The sequence below is a fragment of the Ascaphus truei genome, chromosome 5 (assembly GCF_040206685.1).
Source record: "Ascaphus truei isolate aAscTru1 chromosome 5, aAscTru1.hap1, whole genome shotgun sequence".
Lineage (NCBI taxonomy): Eukaryota > Metazoa > Chordata > Amphibia > Anura > Ascaphidae > Ascaphus > Ascaphus truei.
This window is the reverse complement of record NC_134487.1, coordinates 126,210,866-126,231,217: the sequence shown is the minus strand read 5'-3', so window position 1 is coordinate 126,231,217 and position 20,352 is coordinate 126,210,866. Positions and strand designations below refer to the sequence as shown.

Below are 20,352 nucleotides of genomic sequence, written 5' to 3'. Positions count from 1 at the left end.
CCACACGCGAGTTCCCCACCAGCAGGGGAATCCTGCGGAGCCGGTCCCGGTCCCCCCTGGCTGCACAGCTCACTACACACTGTGACGCGTCAGCCGCTACGGGATACAAGAGAATGGTGATCCCTAGCGTTGACGCGTCACGTTGTGTGGCTGTGAGCCAATGAAGAGGGGAGGCTTCGGGAGGAGGAGAGGCTTCGGGGAGCGGGGAGGAGTGTGGGGGGAAAGCAGCGCGAGTGCCTGTCTGTGTGTGTGTATGTATGTGTATGAGTGCGTGCGTGCGTGTGTGTGAGAGAGAGTGCCTGCGTGTGTTTATGAGTTATGAGTGCCAGCCCGAGCCCGTGGAGGGAGGGACGGGGGGGGGGGGGGGGGAGAGTAGCGGGTCCCTCCGCTCAAGCCACGCCCCCGCTCAAACCTCCCACTCCCGCCCACCTCCCGCTCCCTACAGACCGCATATCGCGGTCTGTGTCTGTCAGTGCCCCGCCTGTCTGCAGTGCGGGAGCGCTGACGGAGGGAGCGGGGCCTTAGCCTAAGGGTGGAGATAAACTCTGCTAATGCATCTTCAAGAGAAGTGCTGACAAGATTATCATAAATGAGCAGGAGCCAAGTACTGGATGCTAGGTGTTGGATGCGTGCGGAGTGGTCAGACTCTTCTACTCACTCTCTATAAAATATAGGAGCAGGAAGTGGATTAAAAGTTGCCATGAATCCAATATTTCATTTTTAAAGGTGCAGAACGAGGCACTTCTCTTTTATTTACAGATTTTGTTAATGTAGCTATTTAAAGGAGCAGTCCAAATCGGCTTTTTTCTTCTTCTGTAATAGGTTTGAAGCAGGGGGTCTCCAGAGATGAACTGTGATGATTTTAGCTCCGGTGACCCCCTGCTTCCCGAGATACTTATCTCAGAAGCATCTCCGGCTGGGATTGTTTGGGTTCTCGTAATGGTGGCTTAAAATGTCCCGCGTCACAATAGGAAGACGTGACGTCATACCTTGCGGCAGTGGCATGTACGGTGTATTTCATGCAATTTCCTTTTGGACTGTTTGGAGTTAACTTTGTTCACTGCTCAAAAGCGTATGTGTAAGATTGCACCTACCTGAAATCTGCAAGAAGCAATAACCACATAGCTGTTGCCACCATAAGCAATTAATGATCCTGCCACCCCAAATTCAAAGGGGTTGAATTCCACAACATGCACATAATCTTCGCAGTCAACTGTGTAGGCAGCATTTCTAGATACGTCATGCTTCATCCTCTAATGTGGTATCTTAAAGAAATAAAAGCATAAAATGACGATATATAAATGTTTCAATCATTATTTTTTCTTCAAACATTCCCCAGGAGTCAATATACCTACATTGGTCCAATAAAAAAAAGGGTATTATACAGGCATACCCCGCTTTAAGTATACTCACTTTAAGTACACTCACGAGTAAGTACATATCACCCAATAGGCAAACGGCAGCTCACGCATGCGCCTGTCATCACGTCCTGAACAGCAATACCGGCTCCCTACCTGTACCGAAGCTGTGCGCAAGCAGGGAGAGTATAGAGCCTGTTACAAATGCGTTATTTACATCAGTTATGCACGTATATAACGATTGCAGTACAGTACATGCATCAATAAGTGGGGAAAAGGTAGTGCTTCACTTTAAGTACATTTTCGCTTTACATACATGCTCCGGTCCCATTGCGTATGTTAATGCGGGGTATGCCTGTACTGCCTATCCCTTCCTATCTCACACATAAGCAATTGGAATCATGTTAAAGCAGCAATACTACACCCCCCATCCTTTTTTCTTATTTGTATATGTAAAGCATATGACTATGTATAATTCTACATTCTTACCCAAGCTGGCAATCGTTTGGTGCTCATGTTATAAATTTGTAAAAATCCTGATTGTGTGACCAACACAATGGCGGCTTCCATCAGTGTAACTCAGCAGACACACACACGAACACGTGCACACACACACACACACGCACACACTAAGGGGTCCGGTGGAGTTCAACCCTTAGCTCAATGTTTTGTATTCACTCTGATGGTAAAACACTCAACCCATCTGCAATGCTTTTGATTTTTTAAGCAGGGGATTCGGAAAGAGTAAATAGAAACAATAAAGTCTCAGTGACACAGCGGTACATACAGGTAGTCCTCGTTATCCAACGTTTCACTTTACAACGAATGGCATATCCAATGCAACCCTATGGGATGTTTTTCGACGCCTGAATGCGTTATCCAACGCTCACCGCCACTGACTAACATGGGACTCACTTTACAACTGTTTCACTATCCAACGCTACTTCCAGAACGGATTCCGTTGGATAACCGAGGACTGCCTGTACTACTTAACACAAATGGTTTATCAGCAGATATTCGATTTTGTAATTTGCCATAACTTTGATATATTGATCTCAAAGTTGATTTTGAGAAAGACTGTACCTTTATCTCTTTAGCATACTTTCTTTAAATCTGCTTTCCATAAGAGAAAAGGCGAACCCCAAAAATAGTTGCGTAAGTGGGTATTGTATTGCTGAAAGATCCTGTTTGAGATCACAGCCGTCAATGCTCTGGAGTTTATAAAACCACAAAACTGTATTTTAGTGAAACACTATGTACCTCAGTTCCCACAAATTGTTCTAATACTGCCCTACAATGCCACAGAGGCACTTTATCATAATGAGACCAATGACAGAAGTTTGCGAGGTTCTAGAGCAAGGTAATAACATTTAAACACAAATGTGAGTGACAGACCTGCCACATCTCCCATTGTGAGCATCTCTCCTTGAAAAATCAATCTAATTTGCATCATTAGTGATCTCATACACTTTGTAAATACAGTACTTTGGCAGGAACTGTCAGCATAGACAACTAAGGAGAACCTCCAGTTAGCAACCAACATGCACAGAATTGGGCCCACATTTACTAAATGGTGCTATGCTTTAGAGCTTAGCAATGCTTAGAAAGTATGGCACTAGATCCTCCAGTGCTCAATATTCAGTTCTGTGATTACGTCATTTTTCGGTACTTTCCTGTTATCCGGAGCCATATTCAAAAGAACTTCTTTATTAAAAACAACTTATTTATTTGTTAAAAACAACTTATTTATTTACAACAATTATAATTGAGATTCCCGAGGCCCAAAAAGTTTGAGTGCTTTCAGCAGTGACTCAAATACGTCGCTGACTTCGACCAAGAAGCACTTGCGGTTCTCCCGATGTCAATTCCTTGGCCCAGCAATAGAAGAAACGAACGCCGGTCACAAAGGGTAGACGACTTTTTCCGGTGCGGATGTTGACCATCTTCCGGCAAGTATACTTCCTGCAATCCCAGAAAATACTGGAGCTAAAGTACAGCTTCATTTCGTGACCATTTTTACACACTAGACCACCTGTCAGTACACCTCTCTCTTGTAAGAACACCACTGCTTCTTCTTCGGTCCGAGGTAAACTGAAGATGTTCATTCTCATTTGTCAAAATTACAGTAGATTTGTGAAGTTATTATTGTGTACAGTAGATTCGTGAACAGTGAAGTTATTGTGTACAGTTGATTCGTGGTTTTGGAATATGGTTTTTGAATATGGCTACGGATAACAGGAAAGTACCCATTTTTCACTACATGAAAGTCTCCCAGCTGAAAAATGAAGGTGAAAGTGGAGCAAAATAAACTGCATCCGATACAAATGAAACTAATTAGGTTTTTTTTTTTTAATTATAAAGTTTAGTGTATTTTTCTCTGCTCTACTGCTGCCCTGGTTTTGCAGCCTTTGCCACATGCCAACCTATGGAGACAACTGATACCGAAAGGAACAGAGTGACTAATAAGTCAGATTATCTCATTAGGAAAACAAAAAGAACGATTCCTGCGCTCCTACCAATTAGGTTAAGGCTTTGCCTATAGTGCCGCCGATGGCGACACGATGGGTGACGTCACCCGTCGCCGAAAGTTATGTTTCGCCGGTCGGCGGCATCGCGGGATTCCCGCAATTTGATTTGTTCAAGGGCCGTCACGTGACGGCCCTTGAAAAATCAAATTCTACCGGCGTCAAGTTTTGGCGACGGCGCTTGTCGCCATCGCATGCACTATAAGCGCACGCAGCGGCGGCAATGCTTTTGGGCGACGTCGCGTCGCCGGCACTATAAGCACGGCCTAAGATAAAGTAATATTCTCATGAAAAAGGGTATTTTGTTAAACCCTTTGGTCAAAGCATTTGTATGCTTGCATGCCACATCAAGACATACCCGTTAATGCAGGTACCCACACATACATACATACATACATACATACATACATACATACGTGTAATAGTTGTCCCATGGACTGGTGAAAAAAGTGTAAAAGCCCTGAAGGGGTTAAATAAAGCATGAGCTTATGTGAGTAGTGCAATTAAAATCTGGCTAAAGCCAATATCATACTTACCTTTACTATAGAGGTAAACTTGGGAGCTCAAATTCCCTGGTGTGAATATAATAAAGTTTACAAATATATCTCTCTGTCTCTGTGTAAGTTTTATTATATTCACACCAGGGAATTTGTGCACCCAGTTTACCTCTATAGTAAAGGTAAGTATGATACGGGCTTTAGCCAGATTTTAATTGCACTACTCACAAACTCATGCTTTATTTAACCCCTTCAGGGCTTTCACACTTTTTTCACCAGTCCATGGGACAGCTAACACACACACACACACACACCACACACACCACACACACACCACACACACACCACACACACACCACACACACACCACACACACACCACACACACACCACACACACACCACACACACACCACACACACACACACACACACACACACACACACACACACACACCTCAAATTCCCAGAATACAAGCTCAGGGTATTTTAAAAAGGAATTTAACTAATGCTTTTGATTACCTCGTCATAGGGCAAAGGCAAAAATAAATTACCCCCTAGAGACAGAGTTGAGCAATAACCAATAGAACAGTAAAGTAGGTGCAACTAGCCCCAAGGCTACCACCAACACTTGCAATGTATTGAGCTCCCCTCTGCGCACCATGCTGTCAAACCCACAATAACCTGCCCCAAACCACCTTCATCCTGTCAAAGTAGGAGATTCCCAGCACTACCAAAAATGCAAAGTAATCTAGTTAAGTAAAGAAGTGTATTCACATGAAAATTCCACATAAAGTGTTAAAAAAAAAAAAACAACCTATTAGAAGAATAACATTGTATTCCCATCAACCAAAAAGGGAAAAACTCACAAAACAGAAGGGCCAGAGAGAAAAAACAGGCCATAGTTTCACAGGACACATCAGTCTCTTTACAAGAATCCTTATTCAGAAAACACCAATAGTGTATTATACAAACGTAGTCAGCAGCCTGTGTTCAATAGCGTGTGAGTTCTTGTACACACACGTGTTGTTAGAGACAGAGAGAGGCGCGGGAGGAAAGAATAAATAATAGTAACAACAAACAGAAAAAAAGTTCTCATCAATAGAAAACCCTGATACGGGGAACTGCTATCAAGCAACGTCTTCTCTCCCATAGGGTTAGGGCAGATTACTAGCGGCAAGGTCAGAATCACAGCTCACTCTAGTGTGCATACTTGCAGTTTGGGAGTGTTTGTCACGCCGTCCTCCTGGGGCTGCAGGCCTCGCGCTCCTACAAGGTGTGTTCCCCGCCCCCCCCAAGTGGTTGAATGATGTCATCACGGAACTACGGAGCCGCAGAGGGGACCACACGTTGCCATAGAGATCGTATACACCGCTCTCTAGGTCCGGAGAAGCATAGCTGGTGTTCATATTTGTGAATGCAAAGGATTTGGGGATACAAGAAGCCGCTGAAGTCCACGCATCTTACTGTAATCACACGCATCTTACAGTAAGATGCGTGTGATTACAGTAAGATGCGTGTGATTACAGTAAGATGCGTGTGATTACAGTAAGATGAGTGTGATTACAGTAAGATGTGTGTGATTACAGTAAGATGCGTGTGATTACAGTAAGATGCGTGTGATTACAGTAAGATGAGTGTGATTACAGTAAGATGAGTGTGATTACAGTAACATGCGTGTGATTACAGTAAGATGCGTGTGATTACAGTAACATGCGTGTGATTACAGTAAGATGAGTGTGATTACAGTAAGATGTGTGTGATTACAGTAACATGCGTGTGATTACAGTAAAATGAGTGTGATTACAGTAAGATGAGTGTGATTACAGTAAGATGCGTGTGATTACAGTAAGATGCGTGTGATTACAGTAAGATGCGTGTGATTACAGTAAGATGAGTGTGATTACAGTAAGATGAGTGTGATCACAGCAAGATGAGTGTGATCACAGTAAGATGAGTGTGATTACAGTAAGATGTGTGTGATTACAGTAAGATGTGTGTGATTACAGTAAGATGAGTGTGATTACAGTAAGATGTGTGTGATTACAGTAAGATGCGTGTGATTACAGTAAGATGCGTGTGATTACAGTAAGATGCGTGTGATTACAGTAAGATGAGTGTGATTACAGTAAGATGAGTGTGATTACAGTAACATGCGTGTGATTACAGTAAGATGAGTGTGATTACAGTAACATGCGTGTGATTACAGTAAGATGCGTGTGATTACAGTAACATGCGTGTGATTACAGTAAGATGAGTGTGATTACAGTAAGATGTGTGTGATTACAGTAACATGCGTGTGATTACAGTAAAATGAGTGTGATTACAGTAAGATGAGTGTGATTACAGTAAGATGCGTGTGATTACAGTAAGATGCGTGTGATTACAGTAAGATGCGTGTGATTACAGTAAGATGCGTGTGATTACAGTAAGATGAGTGTGATTACAGTAAGATGAGTGTGATCACAGCAAGATGAGTGTGATCACAGTAAGATGAGTGTGATCACAGTAAGATGTGTGTGATTACAGTAAGATGTGTGTGATTACAGTAAGATGAGTGTGATTACAGTAAGATGTGTGTGATTACAGTAAGATGCGTGTGATTACAGTAAGATGCGTGTGATTACAGTAAGATGAGTGTGATTACAGTAAGATGCGTGTGATTACAGTAAGATGAGTGTGATTACAGTAAAAGATGCGGACATCAGCAGCTGCTTGTATCCCCAAATCCTTTGCATTCACAAATATGAACACCAGCTATGCTTCTCCGGACCTAGAGAGCTGTGTATACGATCTATATGGCAATGTGATGTCTCCTCTGACTTTCCGTAGTTCTGTGATGACGTCAGCATGCATGCACTTTTCAAATCAAAAACAAAACCCTGTAGGAACACGAGGCCTGCAGCCACAGGAGGACAGCTGCACAAACACTCCAACACGGCAAGTATCCACACTACAGTGAGCTGTGATTTTGATTTTAAAGCTAGTAATCTGCCCTAACCCTTTGGGAGAGAAGACTTGTTTGATAGCAATATTTGTCTGACACCCAGTTAATTTTTTGCTAATACTTTATTCTTTCCTCCTGCGCCTCTCTGTCTCTAACAACGTGTGCGTAGAAGAGCTCACACTATATTGAACACAGGCTTCTCACTAAATTTTTGCCATACACAATATTGGTGTTTTCTGAATAAGGATTCTTGTAAAAGAGACTGATGTGTCCTCTGGAACTATGGCCTGTTTTTTTTTCTATCTAGCTCCTCTGTTTTGTGATATCCCCCCCTTCAGCTGATGAGAATACAATATTTATTCTTCTAGCTTTTTTTCTTATAAGACTGACATTGTTTTGTAAAATTTTATGTGGAATCTTCTGCTCTAAACACATTATGTAAATACACTTCCCCCTTTTCACTATTTGTGGGAGTGCTGGGCATCCTCTTTTGATTGCTATTCCAGGACTTATAGGGAAAGTGCATCATTCCAGTGCACCTCACTGCTTCATGTGTCGTCTCTATACTATAGTACACTGTAGTGCTGTCTGCCCCCCCCCCCCCTTTTTTATTTTTGTCTTTTTTTTATTTTTTTATATTGACTTCTATCATGTATTCACCTTAAAACACATCTGCTTAATGAATCATATGAGTATCTCTGTGGCTAATACTATACACCTGACACATAAAGCTTGGCCCCCTGCAGACGCACTTACCAGGATGCCCTCCTACTGTCTCTGTATGTTCTTCCTACCTACCAATTAGATTGTAAGCTCTTTGGAGCAGGGACTCCTTTTCCTAAATGTTAATTTTATGTCCTGAAACACTTCTTCCCATTATGTGCTATTTATATTATTTGTTATTTATATGATTGTCGTGTGTATTACTACTGTGAAGCGCTATGTACATTAATGGCGCTATATATAGACATGCATATGCACCGTCCCCAAATGTCGTTCTCCCACCTATATATTTGTAGCACTGCGGTATGCTTGTGACTCAGCTCCGGGGCTTCCGGTTGCACCAGGTGATTGACTGAAGTGAGGTTCTAAATATTTAAACTTTACCTTCAGTTCTTGCACAGCAGCTCAGACGAGAGACAATGTGGGTTTTTACATTTTAAATCGCCGCTGATTCGAATGGGTTTTCTTCCCGGTTAACAGCGTCCTGTGTGGCAGGTAGTCGTCATGTCATCGCACTGTGACCCTTTATTTAGTGAGGCTCCTGTACAGTGCATACTGTTCACATCTCTGTATCTTTGAGAAATTCATTGTAATTTGATGAAACCTGTAAAGTTATTTTTTTTTTTAAAATGTGTACAAGTATAATGTTCTCTTGTAGTGTCTGAAAAAATATATATACTAAAAACACAATGTAACTCACATGTCAACCCTTACTGTTGTGTGTGTCTGTGTGTTTTTTTAAATCACATGCTATCTCAGGCCGAGCGCCGGTGAGCGTGTGCCCACGCACCGCGTGAACAGGGACTTGCATATATCTATATATGTAAGTAACCACGGCAAGTGCCGCCCGCTCAGCGCTAGCGGGAACGCAGCCTTAGACTTTAATTCACTCCCACTGATAAGTCAGTAATTGCCTTAACATTTGTATTTTTGTGTTTCACTTGCAGTATAGGTTTAAGTGTGGAGTTCTAACCATAAGGTAAGTGGTGTGCAGTGTGTATTACGAGCATTGGTATGTAAGCTTGGAGAGTGTACAGTGGGTTAATTTATCTTGATTGTGTTTATAATTGGTATATTCGGTGATATATTTATTTTTATTTTTTCCCTGCCCCCTTTTTACTGCCTGGTTAAAACAAATTGCTTTCCTAACACAACTGATTGTGTACAACAAAAGACAGGGGTGCGTCAAGGTATAACAAAAAATGCAGGTCCTACACTACACTGTGAACCCTTCCTTTTACCTCTGTATGAGGGGAATCTATTTTGATCTGGTTTGATACTGATTGGCCGGCGAAGCCGGCCAATTCAGTTGAACAGCAATTCTACTTGTTACCAAGTAGAACAAAGATAAACCAGTCAAACAAAAATGAAATGAACCCAACAAGTGCACTGATGAAGTGCACTTAAAACAGAAGGGTTAAATCTGAAGAACCCTGATTGGTGGATACCGAGCAAAGCACCCCGCCTAACGCCCACTGGGAGGCAAACTCTGAAACCGTCCCAGTAGACTCGGCGTACGAGTACTCTGCCCGAATACGGGAGTGCACCAGCGCCCGGAACATGACCACGATGTTTGTCGGGACCCCCCCCTCCAAACACTGCTTCCTGGTTTTACAAATGGCTACCTTAGCCAATGCCAGGAGCAGGTTGACCAGGAGATCCCTAGGCTTATTGTCCCGGGACACTGGGCACCCAAAAATAAAAAGATGAGGTGAGAAGTGCAACCAGAACAGCAGGAGCAAGCTCCTCAAGAAGGAAAAGAGGGGTTGCAGTCTGGCACAACTCGAATAAATGTGATATACGGACTCCCGCTCGCCACAGAAGGGACAGGTGGCGGGGGAGTCCGTGAAGTGTGCCAAATACTCTCCTGTGCTCAGTGCTCCGTGGAGGACTCTCCAACTCAAATCCCCGGCGGGACGGGGAACCAAAGATGAATAGAGTTCCCTCCACCGGGGTCTCTCATCCTCGTTCGCTGGGAATACCCGCCTCCAGATGGTGTCTGGGCGGGTGACAAGGGCGAGGTAATGCACTATATGGAGCACCAGAGAATACAGGACTTTCCTCGGCATGCCGCGGAAACATGCCGGGGACATTTCCCCCAACTTGCTGAGGTTGGGGGAGAGAAGAGCCCGAGGGGGTTGCCGTGACCTTGGTTCCACGCAAAGATCCGGAGAGCCGAAGTTGAAAGGATGACAAGGCTCTCCGGTCTGCAATACCCCCTCAATGAAGGTGCGGGAGTCGGGGTGTATGGCATCTTTAATCTCCTGGATCAAACGACGAGGGACGCGGGCACTACGCAGCCCCATACGGGGCGCGAGCACCTCTGCCCCTACCCAATCCCGCCGCTCATAGTCCAGGAGATCCCCGACTCTGGTCACCTGCGCCAGGATTAGCCGGCGGCAAATAGAGGGTGAATCCAACATCCGAGCCCCCACTGCTGGATTATACAGCAAGGGCTCGGCGAGGAAATCAACCCCCACCGCCTGTTCCTTCCTGGTCGCGGAGACCAGTTTCCAGGCCTTCAGTAAGTCCCGATAGTATGCCGGCAGCTCCGAGAGGTTTCTACCTAAACCCTCGGGCCTGATGAAAAAGAGTTGCCGGTCATACCTCATATTGCGCAGCTGGCGAAAGAAAAAGGTTGCCAGCTGGCACCACTGCGGAGACGGATCTGCGAATAGGTATCTCTGCAGGTATTGGAGGCGGAAAGTGTGTAACTGGGAGCGGACACACACCACTCCCTGTCCACCCTCCTCCAAAGGGAGACACGCAACTCCCACAGAGACCCAATGCTTCCCCATCCAGAGAAAATCCATCAACTTCCTCTGGATCTTGTTGATAAATTCGGGGGTCGGACCCATGGCTATCAGCCGGTGCCAAAGCTGACTGGCCACTAGCTGATTAATCACCAGGGTTCTTCCCCTAAGGGAAAGCATTCTCGACAGATACACCCATGACCCCAGACGAGCAATGACCCGTTCTTCAAGATCACTGAAGTTTTCTGGGGCAGGGTCCTCTGCAGCAGACAGGTAGACTCCCAGATACTTGAGAGTATCGCTCCCCCACGAGATATTACGAAACGTGGGGGGCAAAGAGTCCACCTTTAAGGGACCCACCAAGATGCCGGAGCACTTGGACCAGTTGATCCGAGCAGAAGAGGCCGCGGTGTAGACCTCTTGACACTCCTGTGCCCGCTCTAGATCATCTAGGTCCTGGGCCACGAGGAGCACATCATCGGCATAAGCCGACAGGACTACCCGCATGTCGGGCTCCTGCAGCACCAGCCCGGTAAGCCTCTTCCTCAGTAGGCAGAGGAAGGGCTCAATGGCCAGCGCGTACAGTTGCCCAGACAGGGGGCACCCTTGACGCACTCCCCGACCAAACACAAAAGGTGCCGTCAGGGACCAGTTAATCTTCACCAGACACTCTGCAGAAGCGTACAGCATCTGGAGAAAGCCCACAAATTGTGGGCCGAAGCCAAACGCCCGCAGGGTCTGCATAAGGTAACGGTGATCCACTCTGTCAAACGCCTTCTCCTGATCTAGGGACAGGAAGGCGAGTGATAGACCAGTCCTCTGTGCGTAATGCATCAGGTCCCGGACCAGAAAAATGTTGTCATGAATGCTCCGGCCCGGGACAGTATAGGACTGGTCAGGGTGAATCACCTCTGCTAGTACGGACTTGAGCCTCAGCGAAAGCGCTTTGGCTACGATCTTATAGTCCGTGCTGAGCAGTGAGACCGGTCGCCAATTAGAGATCTGACGGAGATCCCCCTTCTTCGGCAGCAAAGACAGTATTGCCCGCCGACACGAAAGTGGCATCTCACCGATCTCCAGGGCTTCGGCTAGGACCTCGGTGAAATCAGGTCCCAGCATCTCCCAGAAAAACCGGAAGAACTCCACAGTCAGCCCGTCTAGCCCCGGCGCTTTTCCGCGGGACATGAGACTGAGGGCTTCAGAGAGCTCGGCCAGAGTCAAAGGTAACTCAAGCCGCTCCCTTCCATCCTCACCGACCGTGGGAAGCCCCTCCCATAAGACCCTGCATTTATCTGGCTGGATGGACTCCGGAGAGAAAAGATCTACATAGAATCTCCGGGTTCTGTCCCGGATGCTCTCCGGGTCAGTCAGAGGGGTACCGTCCTCTGCCAACAGGCATGTGATATGTCTACGGTTTCCCCTCTTTTTCTCCAGCGTGTAGAAGAGGCGCGACCCGCGATCCATCTCTCGAAGGAAGTTGATGCGGGATCGCACATACGCCCCCCGAGCTCTCCGATCTTCCAATTCCCGGAGAGCGCACTTCCTCTCCATGTACATACTCTGCAGGTATTGGTCTCCCGCCACAGACAGCCGCTTCTCGAGATCGAGCACCTCCTCCCTGAGGGCCTCGATCTCAGCATCGCGCCGCCCGCTGGCACCTCTGGTGTATTCCTGACATACGAGGCGCAGATGAACCTTGCCCACGTCCCACCACTGCTCTAACGTGGCAAAGTCTGACCTGCAACCTCTCCAGGCCATCCAAAAGTCTCTGACCGACGTCGCAAACCCCTTGTCCTCCAACAACGAATTGTTGAAATGCCAATAAGCGGCCGAAGGTGCTGCAGGTAGCAGCATCAGCGTCACGGACGCACAATTGTGGTCCGAAAACGGCGCCAGCCTAATAGTACTGGACTGGGCTCGCGACAGGCTGTGGCTGGAAATATACAGTCTGTCGATCCGGGACCAGGACATCCGTTCACCCCTAAACACCCTAACATGGGTGAACTCAGTGGATGCCTCAGGATGTTGTTCTCGCCAGACGTCTACCAAGGAGTAGCGGGTGATGACCTCCCGCAAGGCCGACGCAGAACACGGGTGTGGCTCCTGACCATTCCGGTCCTTCCGAGCCTCGAGGGTACAGTTAAAATCACCCCCGAGCACCACGTATTCATCCGCGTCGACTGTCTCCAGGTATTCAGACATTCTGACGAAGAACTGCCTTCTCAGGGGTCCGGTGGCAGGAGCATACACGTTCAGGAAATTAAACGTGTAGTCCTCGTGTCGGACCCTGATATGCAACAGGCGACCTGGAACAACAGCTTTGGCAAGCAGCAGCTCTGGTTGAAAGGACTCAGAGAACAGGGTCACCACCCCACTAGATGTTGAAGTGAGATGGCTGAAGAAGACACTGCCTCGCCACTCCAAATGCCAGCTGGCTTCAGCCTCTGGAGTGGTATGGGTTTCCTGCAGGAAACTCACAGAATACTTCCCCTTCTGCAAGAAGGAGAGTACCTGGAACCTGCGAAACCCATCCTTACAGCCGTGAACATTTAGCGTACCGATGCTTAACGCCATTGGTAATCAGGAGTTTTTTGGTTCCCCACAGGTGCTCAGGGTACTATACCCTGAGAAGCCTTTACGTGGTCTCGCATCACTTTTTCAAACTTCAGGACCCGAATATGGATAGCCCCAGAGATTTTGGCCTTGTGGTTGGCCCTGATGTAAACTCCGAGATAGTGGAGAATGACCGAGGCATCTTTCCACTTCTCAAGGGCCAACTTCACCTTAAAATTTTTATGCTTGCAGAGGGTATCCTCTAGGAAAGCATCTAGCTCCTTGGCAGGGATAACAGGGGTCAAAGAGTCCACCGACTCCACGGTGCCAGAAGACTCCTCACTGAGCCCCAACTCCCTAAGCTCCTCTTGACTGAAAGGCTTAAGACCCTCATCCTCCCCTGCGGGGGTCTCTCTCAGTCCTAGAGTGGGTTCCCCCTTCGGTGTTTCCACGAGGGGGTCCACTAAAACCTCCACTTCCAACCCCGGGGTAGGATGTTCAGGGGTATCTGGTGGCGGTATGGCAGAGGCAGCGGTTTCTGGAGTGACCTTTTGAACAAAAAAGGTACTCATTACCCTCCTGGTCTCCTCTATCGCCGTGTAAGTAAACGGAATGTTAGGGGCATCCGCCTCAATCACGGGAGGGCACTCTTCTGTAGGCACCCCAAGGAGAGAGTCTAGCCTGGCAGTCATCTTTGACAAAGACCAAAACTCCCCACTAAGAGGGCTCACGTCAGATAGCCTCCAGTTGAAATCCGAAGTGCTCACTAAAGCATCCCTACCTACACCTGCCTCCCCCTCTCCATCCTCAACCATGGGGGTCAGCCCTAGCCCATCCCCTACTTCTGGTGACGCAAAACCTGACTCCGCCTCAGGTGCGACACTCGAAGGCGGTACAACCGGAGGGGGATCTTGGCTGGCTCCAAAGATAGGTGCATTCGGCAAGGCAAATTCACCGAAGCACAATTCTCCTGGGGATGCTCTCCAACCGGGAGGGGCGTTGAGAGGCACCCCAACGTCTATATCTATGGGCAAGGCCTCATGCTGCTGAGCATTTTGGCCTTCCACCCCAGAGACGCTGGGTACCTTCAGTTGTATTCCCTCCAGAAATTCGAGGGGGGGGGCTGTACGTGTGTAGGATCCGGTTTACACTGGCTAATCGTAACCAGTGGGCCGGACAGGACCACCTTTTGCGGAACTGATGTTACGTTCCGCTTCAGAGACTTCAGAGAGTAAACGTAATACGGTTCACCCTCCTCTGCCTCCTCAATCACCCTCTTATTTGTTTTAAATTTCCTCTTTCTGGGGATTGATTCCCCAGGAGAGAGTGCCGCTACCTCCATAACAGGAGCTTCCTCCTGCTCCCCCACACTCTGTACGGTGCTTAAATTGGGGGTAAGGTGTTCTTGGGGGGGGGACAGCGACAACAGAGGGTGACTGTTGTGGGGTGACTTTTCCTTTCTCCCTCTTTGTAGGGGGGAGAGGTTCAGATGTCACTGTTTGAGATGGGCCAGTGACATCTTCTGTGGTCCCAGGGGGGGCCTGGGCCCTCAAGGGCTTTCCTTTCTCCCTCTTTCTTTGGGGGAGAGGTGCAGATGTCACCGCCCGAGATGGGGCAGCAACATCTGCTGTGGTCCCAGGGGGGGGGGGGCTGGGCCCCCAAGGGCTCCACCGCGGTGGGCACAGTGGCACAAGGTATTTCCCCTTGGGGGGAGACAGTGATAAAAGAGGGTGGTTGCTCCAGGGCGACCCCCTCTCCTCTCCGCTCTCCAGGGAGAGGTACAGAAGTCACTGTTCCAGATGGGACAGCAACATCTCTTGTGGTCCCAGGAGGGACCTGGGCCCCTGATGGCCCCGCTGTGGTGGGCACAGTGGTACGGAGTGTCTTGGCAGAGGGAGGGGTGGGTGTAGGAGTTGGGATAGGTCCTCTGTTCCCTTTGGGGCAACTCCTACGAGTGTGCCCCAGCTCCTTGCACAGATAACATCTAATTCCCTCCGTGCCATAGAACACTGTGTACATTATGCCCTCGTAGGGCACCCTAAAAGAACCCTCCACAGATTCTGTGCTCCCCGGCAGCAGCACTTGTACCTGCCGCCTAAATGAGAGCACGTGCCTCAGCGCTCTATCCCTGCAGCCCAGCGGAATTTTTGTTATGGGAGACTTAATGTCTCCCAGGACTTGCAGGTGCAGCCGCATGAGACTATCTGGGATGAAGGGGGGCACATTGGAGAGAATAATTCTAGTGCCTAACCCCTCCATGGGTTCTATAGGGATGTAGATTCCCCCTACACTGATGCCTTTCTGCACCAGGGTGTGCTTGGCAGCCAGCGTACGGAGGAAGAAAACGCCTCTCCCGTACATCTTGCTGGCCGCCACCACAGCAGAGGGACCCACAACGTCTGCCACAGCCCTAACATAAATCTCCATGCTAAGGCCAGGTGACATTGGGCACCTCACCCCAAGCTTCCTGCTCAGACAGGGCGTGGCCCCAGCATTGTTATTACTGGGGTCAACGCCTGCAGCTGCCACCTGCGCCCAAATTGGAACTGGGACTGCAGGGGTTAAACTAACAGGAGCTGGGGGAGGTGTAGCCAGGGCACTGGAAGTACCAGGCCTAGGGCTGTGGTTATTGCTCCTAGGGGCCCCAGTTTTTGGAGTCCGATGTCCAGGTGTGGCCCCTGTTGCTGCACTAGTCCTATTCCCCCCAGGCATGATGAAATAAGCCTCTAAGTAAGGGGATGAAATAGTGCTTAGGGAGAGAGATGCAGAGAGGTAACTGTCTCTTTTAGAACCAATTAACTATCTCTCTGCACAGGGAGGGAATGAAAACAGCTTTTAAAACCTGCTGTAATCTTCTCCCCTTAATTATTTAACTCTCTCTCTCTTACAAGAAACCACACACAAAAAAGAAGGTTTTAAAGTAAGACACAGAGCTCTCAATTGCAAATGAAAAAGAAAGAAATCAGGCTTTAAATTAAAGTGAAAACTGGAAGTAAAAAACAACCAGAGGTGGGGGAGGGGAGAGGGGTTGAGACTGCAATTCCTGCCAGCCAAATTGCAGCTTTGCTGGGTTGAAATACAGCAGCCTCTGGGTGAAAACAAAAACGGTTTTTAAACCTGAAAAAAACCACCCAAACCCTCTACAAAAACCACTGTATACTCACAGCATACTCCCCCACAGATCCACACCAAAGTATACCAAAAAATAAAGAATAAAAGAAAAAAAGAAAGAATACAACCTGATTCTTCAGCAATTGCCTGGGAGCTCTGAGTGGAAGAGAAGCAGGCTCCAGCACAGCTACACACAGGAAAACAGGGCCTATGCAGAACCCTTCCTTTTACCTCTGTATGAGGGGAAAGAACCATAATAGGTCCTGTTCTTGCAGCAAAGCGAAAAGACCTCCCAAGTTATACCTTGACGTTTGGTATGCAGGCTTATAACGCTTTGGCCAAAGGGTTTAACTAAATAACCAAGTAATTATTATTATTGAAGTATTTGAACTTTGTACTTATTACCATATATGTTTTGTCAATTTGATGTAGCATTGGGCATAACTGATTGTGTGTCTGTTATTTGAACAGAGATTTGTAACGATTCCTTAAGGCGTGTAATATAGTGCGTGCGTCAATTCTAATTGGCTGTGTTAGCCAGACGTTTCTATACTGGTGACGCGCACGACCGTGAGCTGTGGTGCGGCAGATCAGGGAAATGACAATAAAATTGTATTTTCGCGCTGCTGCCACGCCGCGAACCAATCACAGCGCGGCGTAACGCTGGGACATCAGGCACGCCCCCTAACCGCACGCGTCACCACTTGCACCCTAACAACTAAAAGCGCATGCATGCGCAACACCGGGCGCGTGCACCAGCGCTTACTATATAGCAAGCCTTAGCCCTCGAGCACTGAACTTTGTGACTGAATTGCTGTGTGGTTCAAGTGTATCTTGAATTAAATATGGAGCTATAACGAGGAGGAGTAGTAGAACAAAAACAGTGTGAAACAAGGTATATAGTAGAAGTAGAATGTAATACTCCATAGTTGCAAGATTGAGGATGCCACTTGGTGCACATGTATGTGCAGTTGGAGCAGGGATCATACCGCTGTGAGAAGTGTGAGCAAATGGTCTTTAAAAGTTCAAATTGCTGATATGAAGAGGCAACTTGGGACATTGGCAAACTTGGAAGGAGTTTATTGCTCACTTAGCAGGCCCTGACTGGGACGAATTGTGCAGCGGTGACTGAGGATCATGAACAGGTAGGTAGCTGGATAACCGTTAGAAGGGATAAAGGCAGGACAGTTTTGAGCTCACCCATCCCAATAGATTTGCAAAATGTAGTGATGATATTACGATAGTCAGGTCAGGGATGGCAAATCTGGAGGAGACTCTTCCCTCTAACAGCCAGGAGAGGGACTCTGGATACTCAGAGCCTATGGCTACGGCCCAAGTGGTCACGGCTGCACGCTCGGCTGGCGGCGCGTGCACCCTTTTTATCCGCCACCTGTGGTCTACGGCTGTAAAGCAGAGCAGGCGATCCGAGGGGGGCGGCATGACGTCACGCGGCTGGTTAGCCCTCATTGGCTGAACCGCTGCCATGACGTGGCCAATGCCCGGCCACCGCTCCAAAAGACAAAAATCTTGTCTTTTGTCCAAGGCGATCGCGCATCGCGGCTTGGGCACGCACACGCCGACTGGGGCCTGTCCCATAGAACACGCGCCTCAGCAGCCACTGGGGACCTGGCCGTAGGCTGCGTTTTATAGAGGGTGTGCAACGGAGCGCATGGTGCTGCGCTCCAGCGATTTCTGCTCTGTGGTTTTGTGTGACGAGGTGGCGTAGGCATGGCCGTCATGTGAGCGGTTCACCCTCATTGGCTGAACTGTGCACGTGAACCGGCCGTCGCGCGGCAAAGACAAAATTGTTTGTCTTCTCGAGAATCGCGGTCGCACGCTCTATGGGCAGGCAGCCTCGTAGAGAAGAGGTTTGTTGTTCGCATCGCGCGTGCGCACCGTCGCTGCTACTATAAACGCGGCCTAAGACAGGTTTTGGGGAGCTAAGGGGCTCCATTATTGGGAAGGGAGAGAGGACACCGTCACCGCATGAACCTAACAGTTTGTCTCCCGGGTGCTCGGTTTCGACACATTGCGTATTGGGTAACCGATTGTTGGGAAGGGCTGGAAATGACCCGGTGGTCTTGATTCATGTTGGCACAAATTCTAAAGTTAAAGAACAATTTGAGGGTCCTAAAAAAAGATTTCAGGGGTATAGGCCGCAAGCTTAAGGATAGGACTGCAAAGGTAGTATTTTCAGAAATACTACCACTGCCATGCGCTACCTCACGGAGGCAGTTAGAGCTTAGGGAGGTTAATCTACAGCTAAGAAAGTGGTGTAGGAAGGAGGGTTTTTGGTTTTTAGAGCACTGACTACTGTAGAGGACTTGAAGAAACAGACATATTGCAAAGGTAAATTACCTCTTCATCTTTATCTTCTTTATCTGTCCATTTACTTGAATACTGTACACTGGCCTTTTGGATCATTCATACAAGAACATGCTTTGTTGGTCATTGCTTATTGATTATTTGCCTGACCTCATTAGCACTGTAGAATCGAGACATTGAACAGATGAGAAGAGAAAAAATCATTTGACATATTTCGCCATGACCGAATAAAAACAATATCTCTGTTTCAGGGTGAAGATGTCTTGCCACCATCAAAATGTTTTGAACTTGCTCAGATGCTTCAGAAGACAGTGGTCTCTTGTGTCGGAGTGTGAAAGGACAACTGTTTGCAGTGCAGACAACATGCTTCTCATTTTGCAGTTGGCTATGGCTGAGGTTAATAAAAAGGTAAGTGTAGACTAGTGAGCATGTCATTCATCTAGCACAATAGTAAAATACCAGGGTTGTTCACAAATGGCAAATCTTGTGTCTAAAAACCCTTATTCACAAAGTTGTAATAGCTATTGGTCTAACTCTAGGACGTTTGGCCGCAACCAAAATGGTGCCAGCGTTCCGCCAGGACATTTCGACGCAATGTCTGCCACATGTGCTTCCGTGCCCGACTGCCTGCTCCGACATGCCAGGTTTGAGAAGTGCATGTTTAAATGTTCTGTGCGGGACCGGTACACTGCCTAGACCGGCTGCTCCTGTGCGGGACATTTAAACATGCACTTATCAGACCTGTCTTGTCAGGGCGGGCGGTTGTGCGCGGCAGACCTGGCTTGGCGGACATTGCTGCGAAATGTCCAGCAGGGAGTTGCCCTGCGGCCACGTGTCCCGGCCATGGTCAAATGTCCATTCCGAGTAGCTATTACCTCACATTCATAGTCATTTGTGTGTGTAATCTTTTTTCAAAAGGAGAATGTATTGACTAATCATATATTATATATGACCCTAGTATTGGCTGGTTAATTCCATGACGACATGACATTTTATTCCAGTCCATGTGCTCTTAATCTTCACTTCCCATACAAATACAGGGCACTTGTGAACCAGAATTTGTTGTGATTAGTTGGGGAACAAGAGCTGAATTTGTTTTCTTGGTGGTGGGTTGCAAGTATGGAAGGAGGTGCAATTTGTAGTTTACTGGTCTCGTCTTTCAATGTGTTTTGTGTTGAAATCTTAACCAGATCATCTGGAATAATGGTGTCTGCCTCTTAAAGATTATTTGTCCCTGAAACATAACTGGGCTAAATGTAGGACCGAGAATTTTTTTTTTAAAAATAGATATTTCATTCAAGACCACAATTGGGGTACAGTATATCTTGCCACAGTGTTACAATCACAGATTATCCACTTGAGTGTAAGTGTTAAGAGGCTCTTTATCTTCTATAGGGAAGCATTATTGTTTCCTCTCCTCATTGTGTGCCTCAAAGTTGAACATGGCATAGATCGTTTTGACTTGTTTATATGCAAATAATAAAATCAAACATCCAATTTAAGCAATTTAAAACAGCATTAATTGGGAACACAGCCCAGCATGGCACAAACGGCATATGTAGC

At 47.4% G+C, this 20,352-nt stretch overlaps 2 protein-coding genes across 12 annotated transcripts in view; one reads left to right on the top strand and one right to left on the bottom strand.

Moving 5' to 3' along the window:
- NUP37 (nucleoporin 37) overlaps nt 1-5,787 on the bottom strand; it is a 37,450-nt gene extending 31,663 nt beyond the window's left edge. Inside the window, exons 1-2 of one of the 2 annotated variants that reach the window (XM_075600627.1) lie at nt 5,591-5,787; nt 1,095-1,265 (exon numbers count right to left, since the gene is read on the bottom strand). In XM_075600627.1, coding sequence (XP_075456742.1) covers nt 1,095-1,250 — 156 coding nt within the window. In that variant the 5' untranslated portion in view covers nt 1,251-1,265; nt 5,591-5,787. The remainder of the gene's footprint in view (nt 1-1,094; nt 1,266-5,590) is intronic. The other variant, XM_075600626.1, reaches the window with a different exon arrangement.
- Nucleotides 5,788-5,818: 31 nt separating this feature from the next.
- The window catches only part of PARPBP (PARP1 binding protein), a 61,222-nt gene continuing 46,688 nt past the window's right edge, over nt 5,819-20,352 (top strand). For 3 of the 10 annotated variants that reach the window (XM_075600624.1, XM_075600622.1, XM_075600623.1), the window contains exons 1-4: nt 5,820-7,317; nt 8,807-8,870; nt 8,995-9,026; nt 19,041-19,197. In XM_075600624.1, coding sequence (XP_075456739.1) covers nt 7,073-7,317; nt 8,807-8,870; nt 8,995-9,026; nt 19,041-19,197 — 498 coding nt within the window. In that variant the 5' untranslated portion in view covers nt 5,820-7,072. Of the gene's footprint in view, nt 7,318-8,806; nt 8,871-8,994; nt 9,027-19,040; nt 19,198-20,352 lie in introns of all 10 variants that reach the window. The other 7 variants (XM_075600621.1, XR_012801717.1, XM_075600619.1 and 4 more) reach the window with 7 other exon arrangements.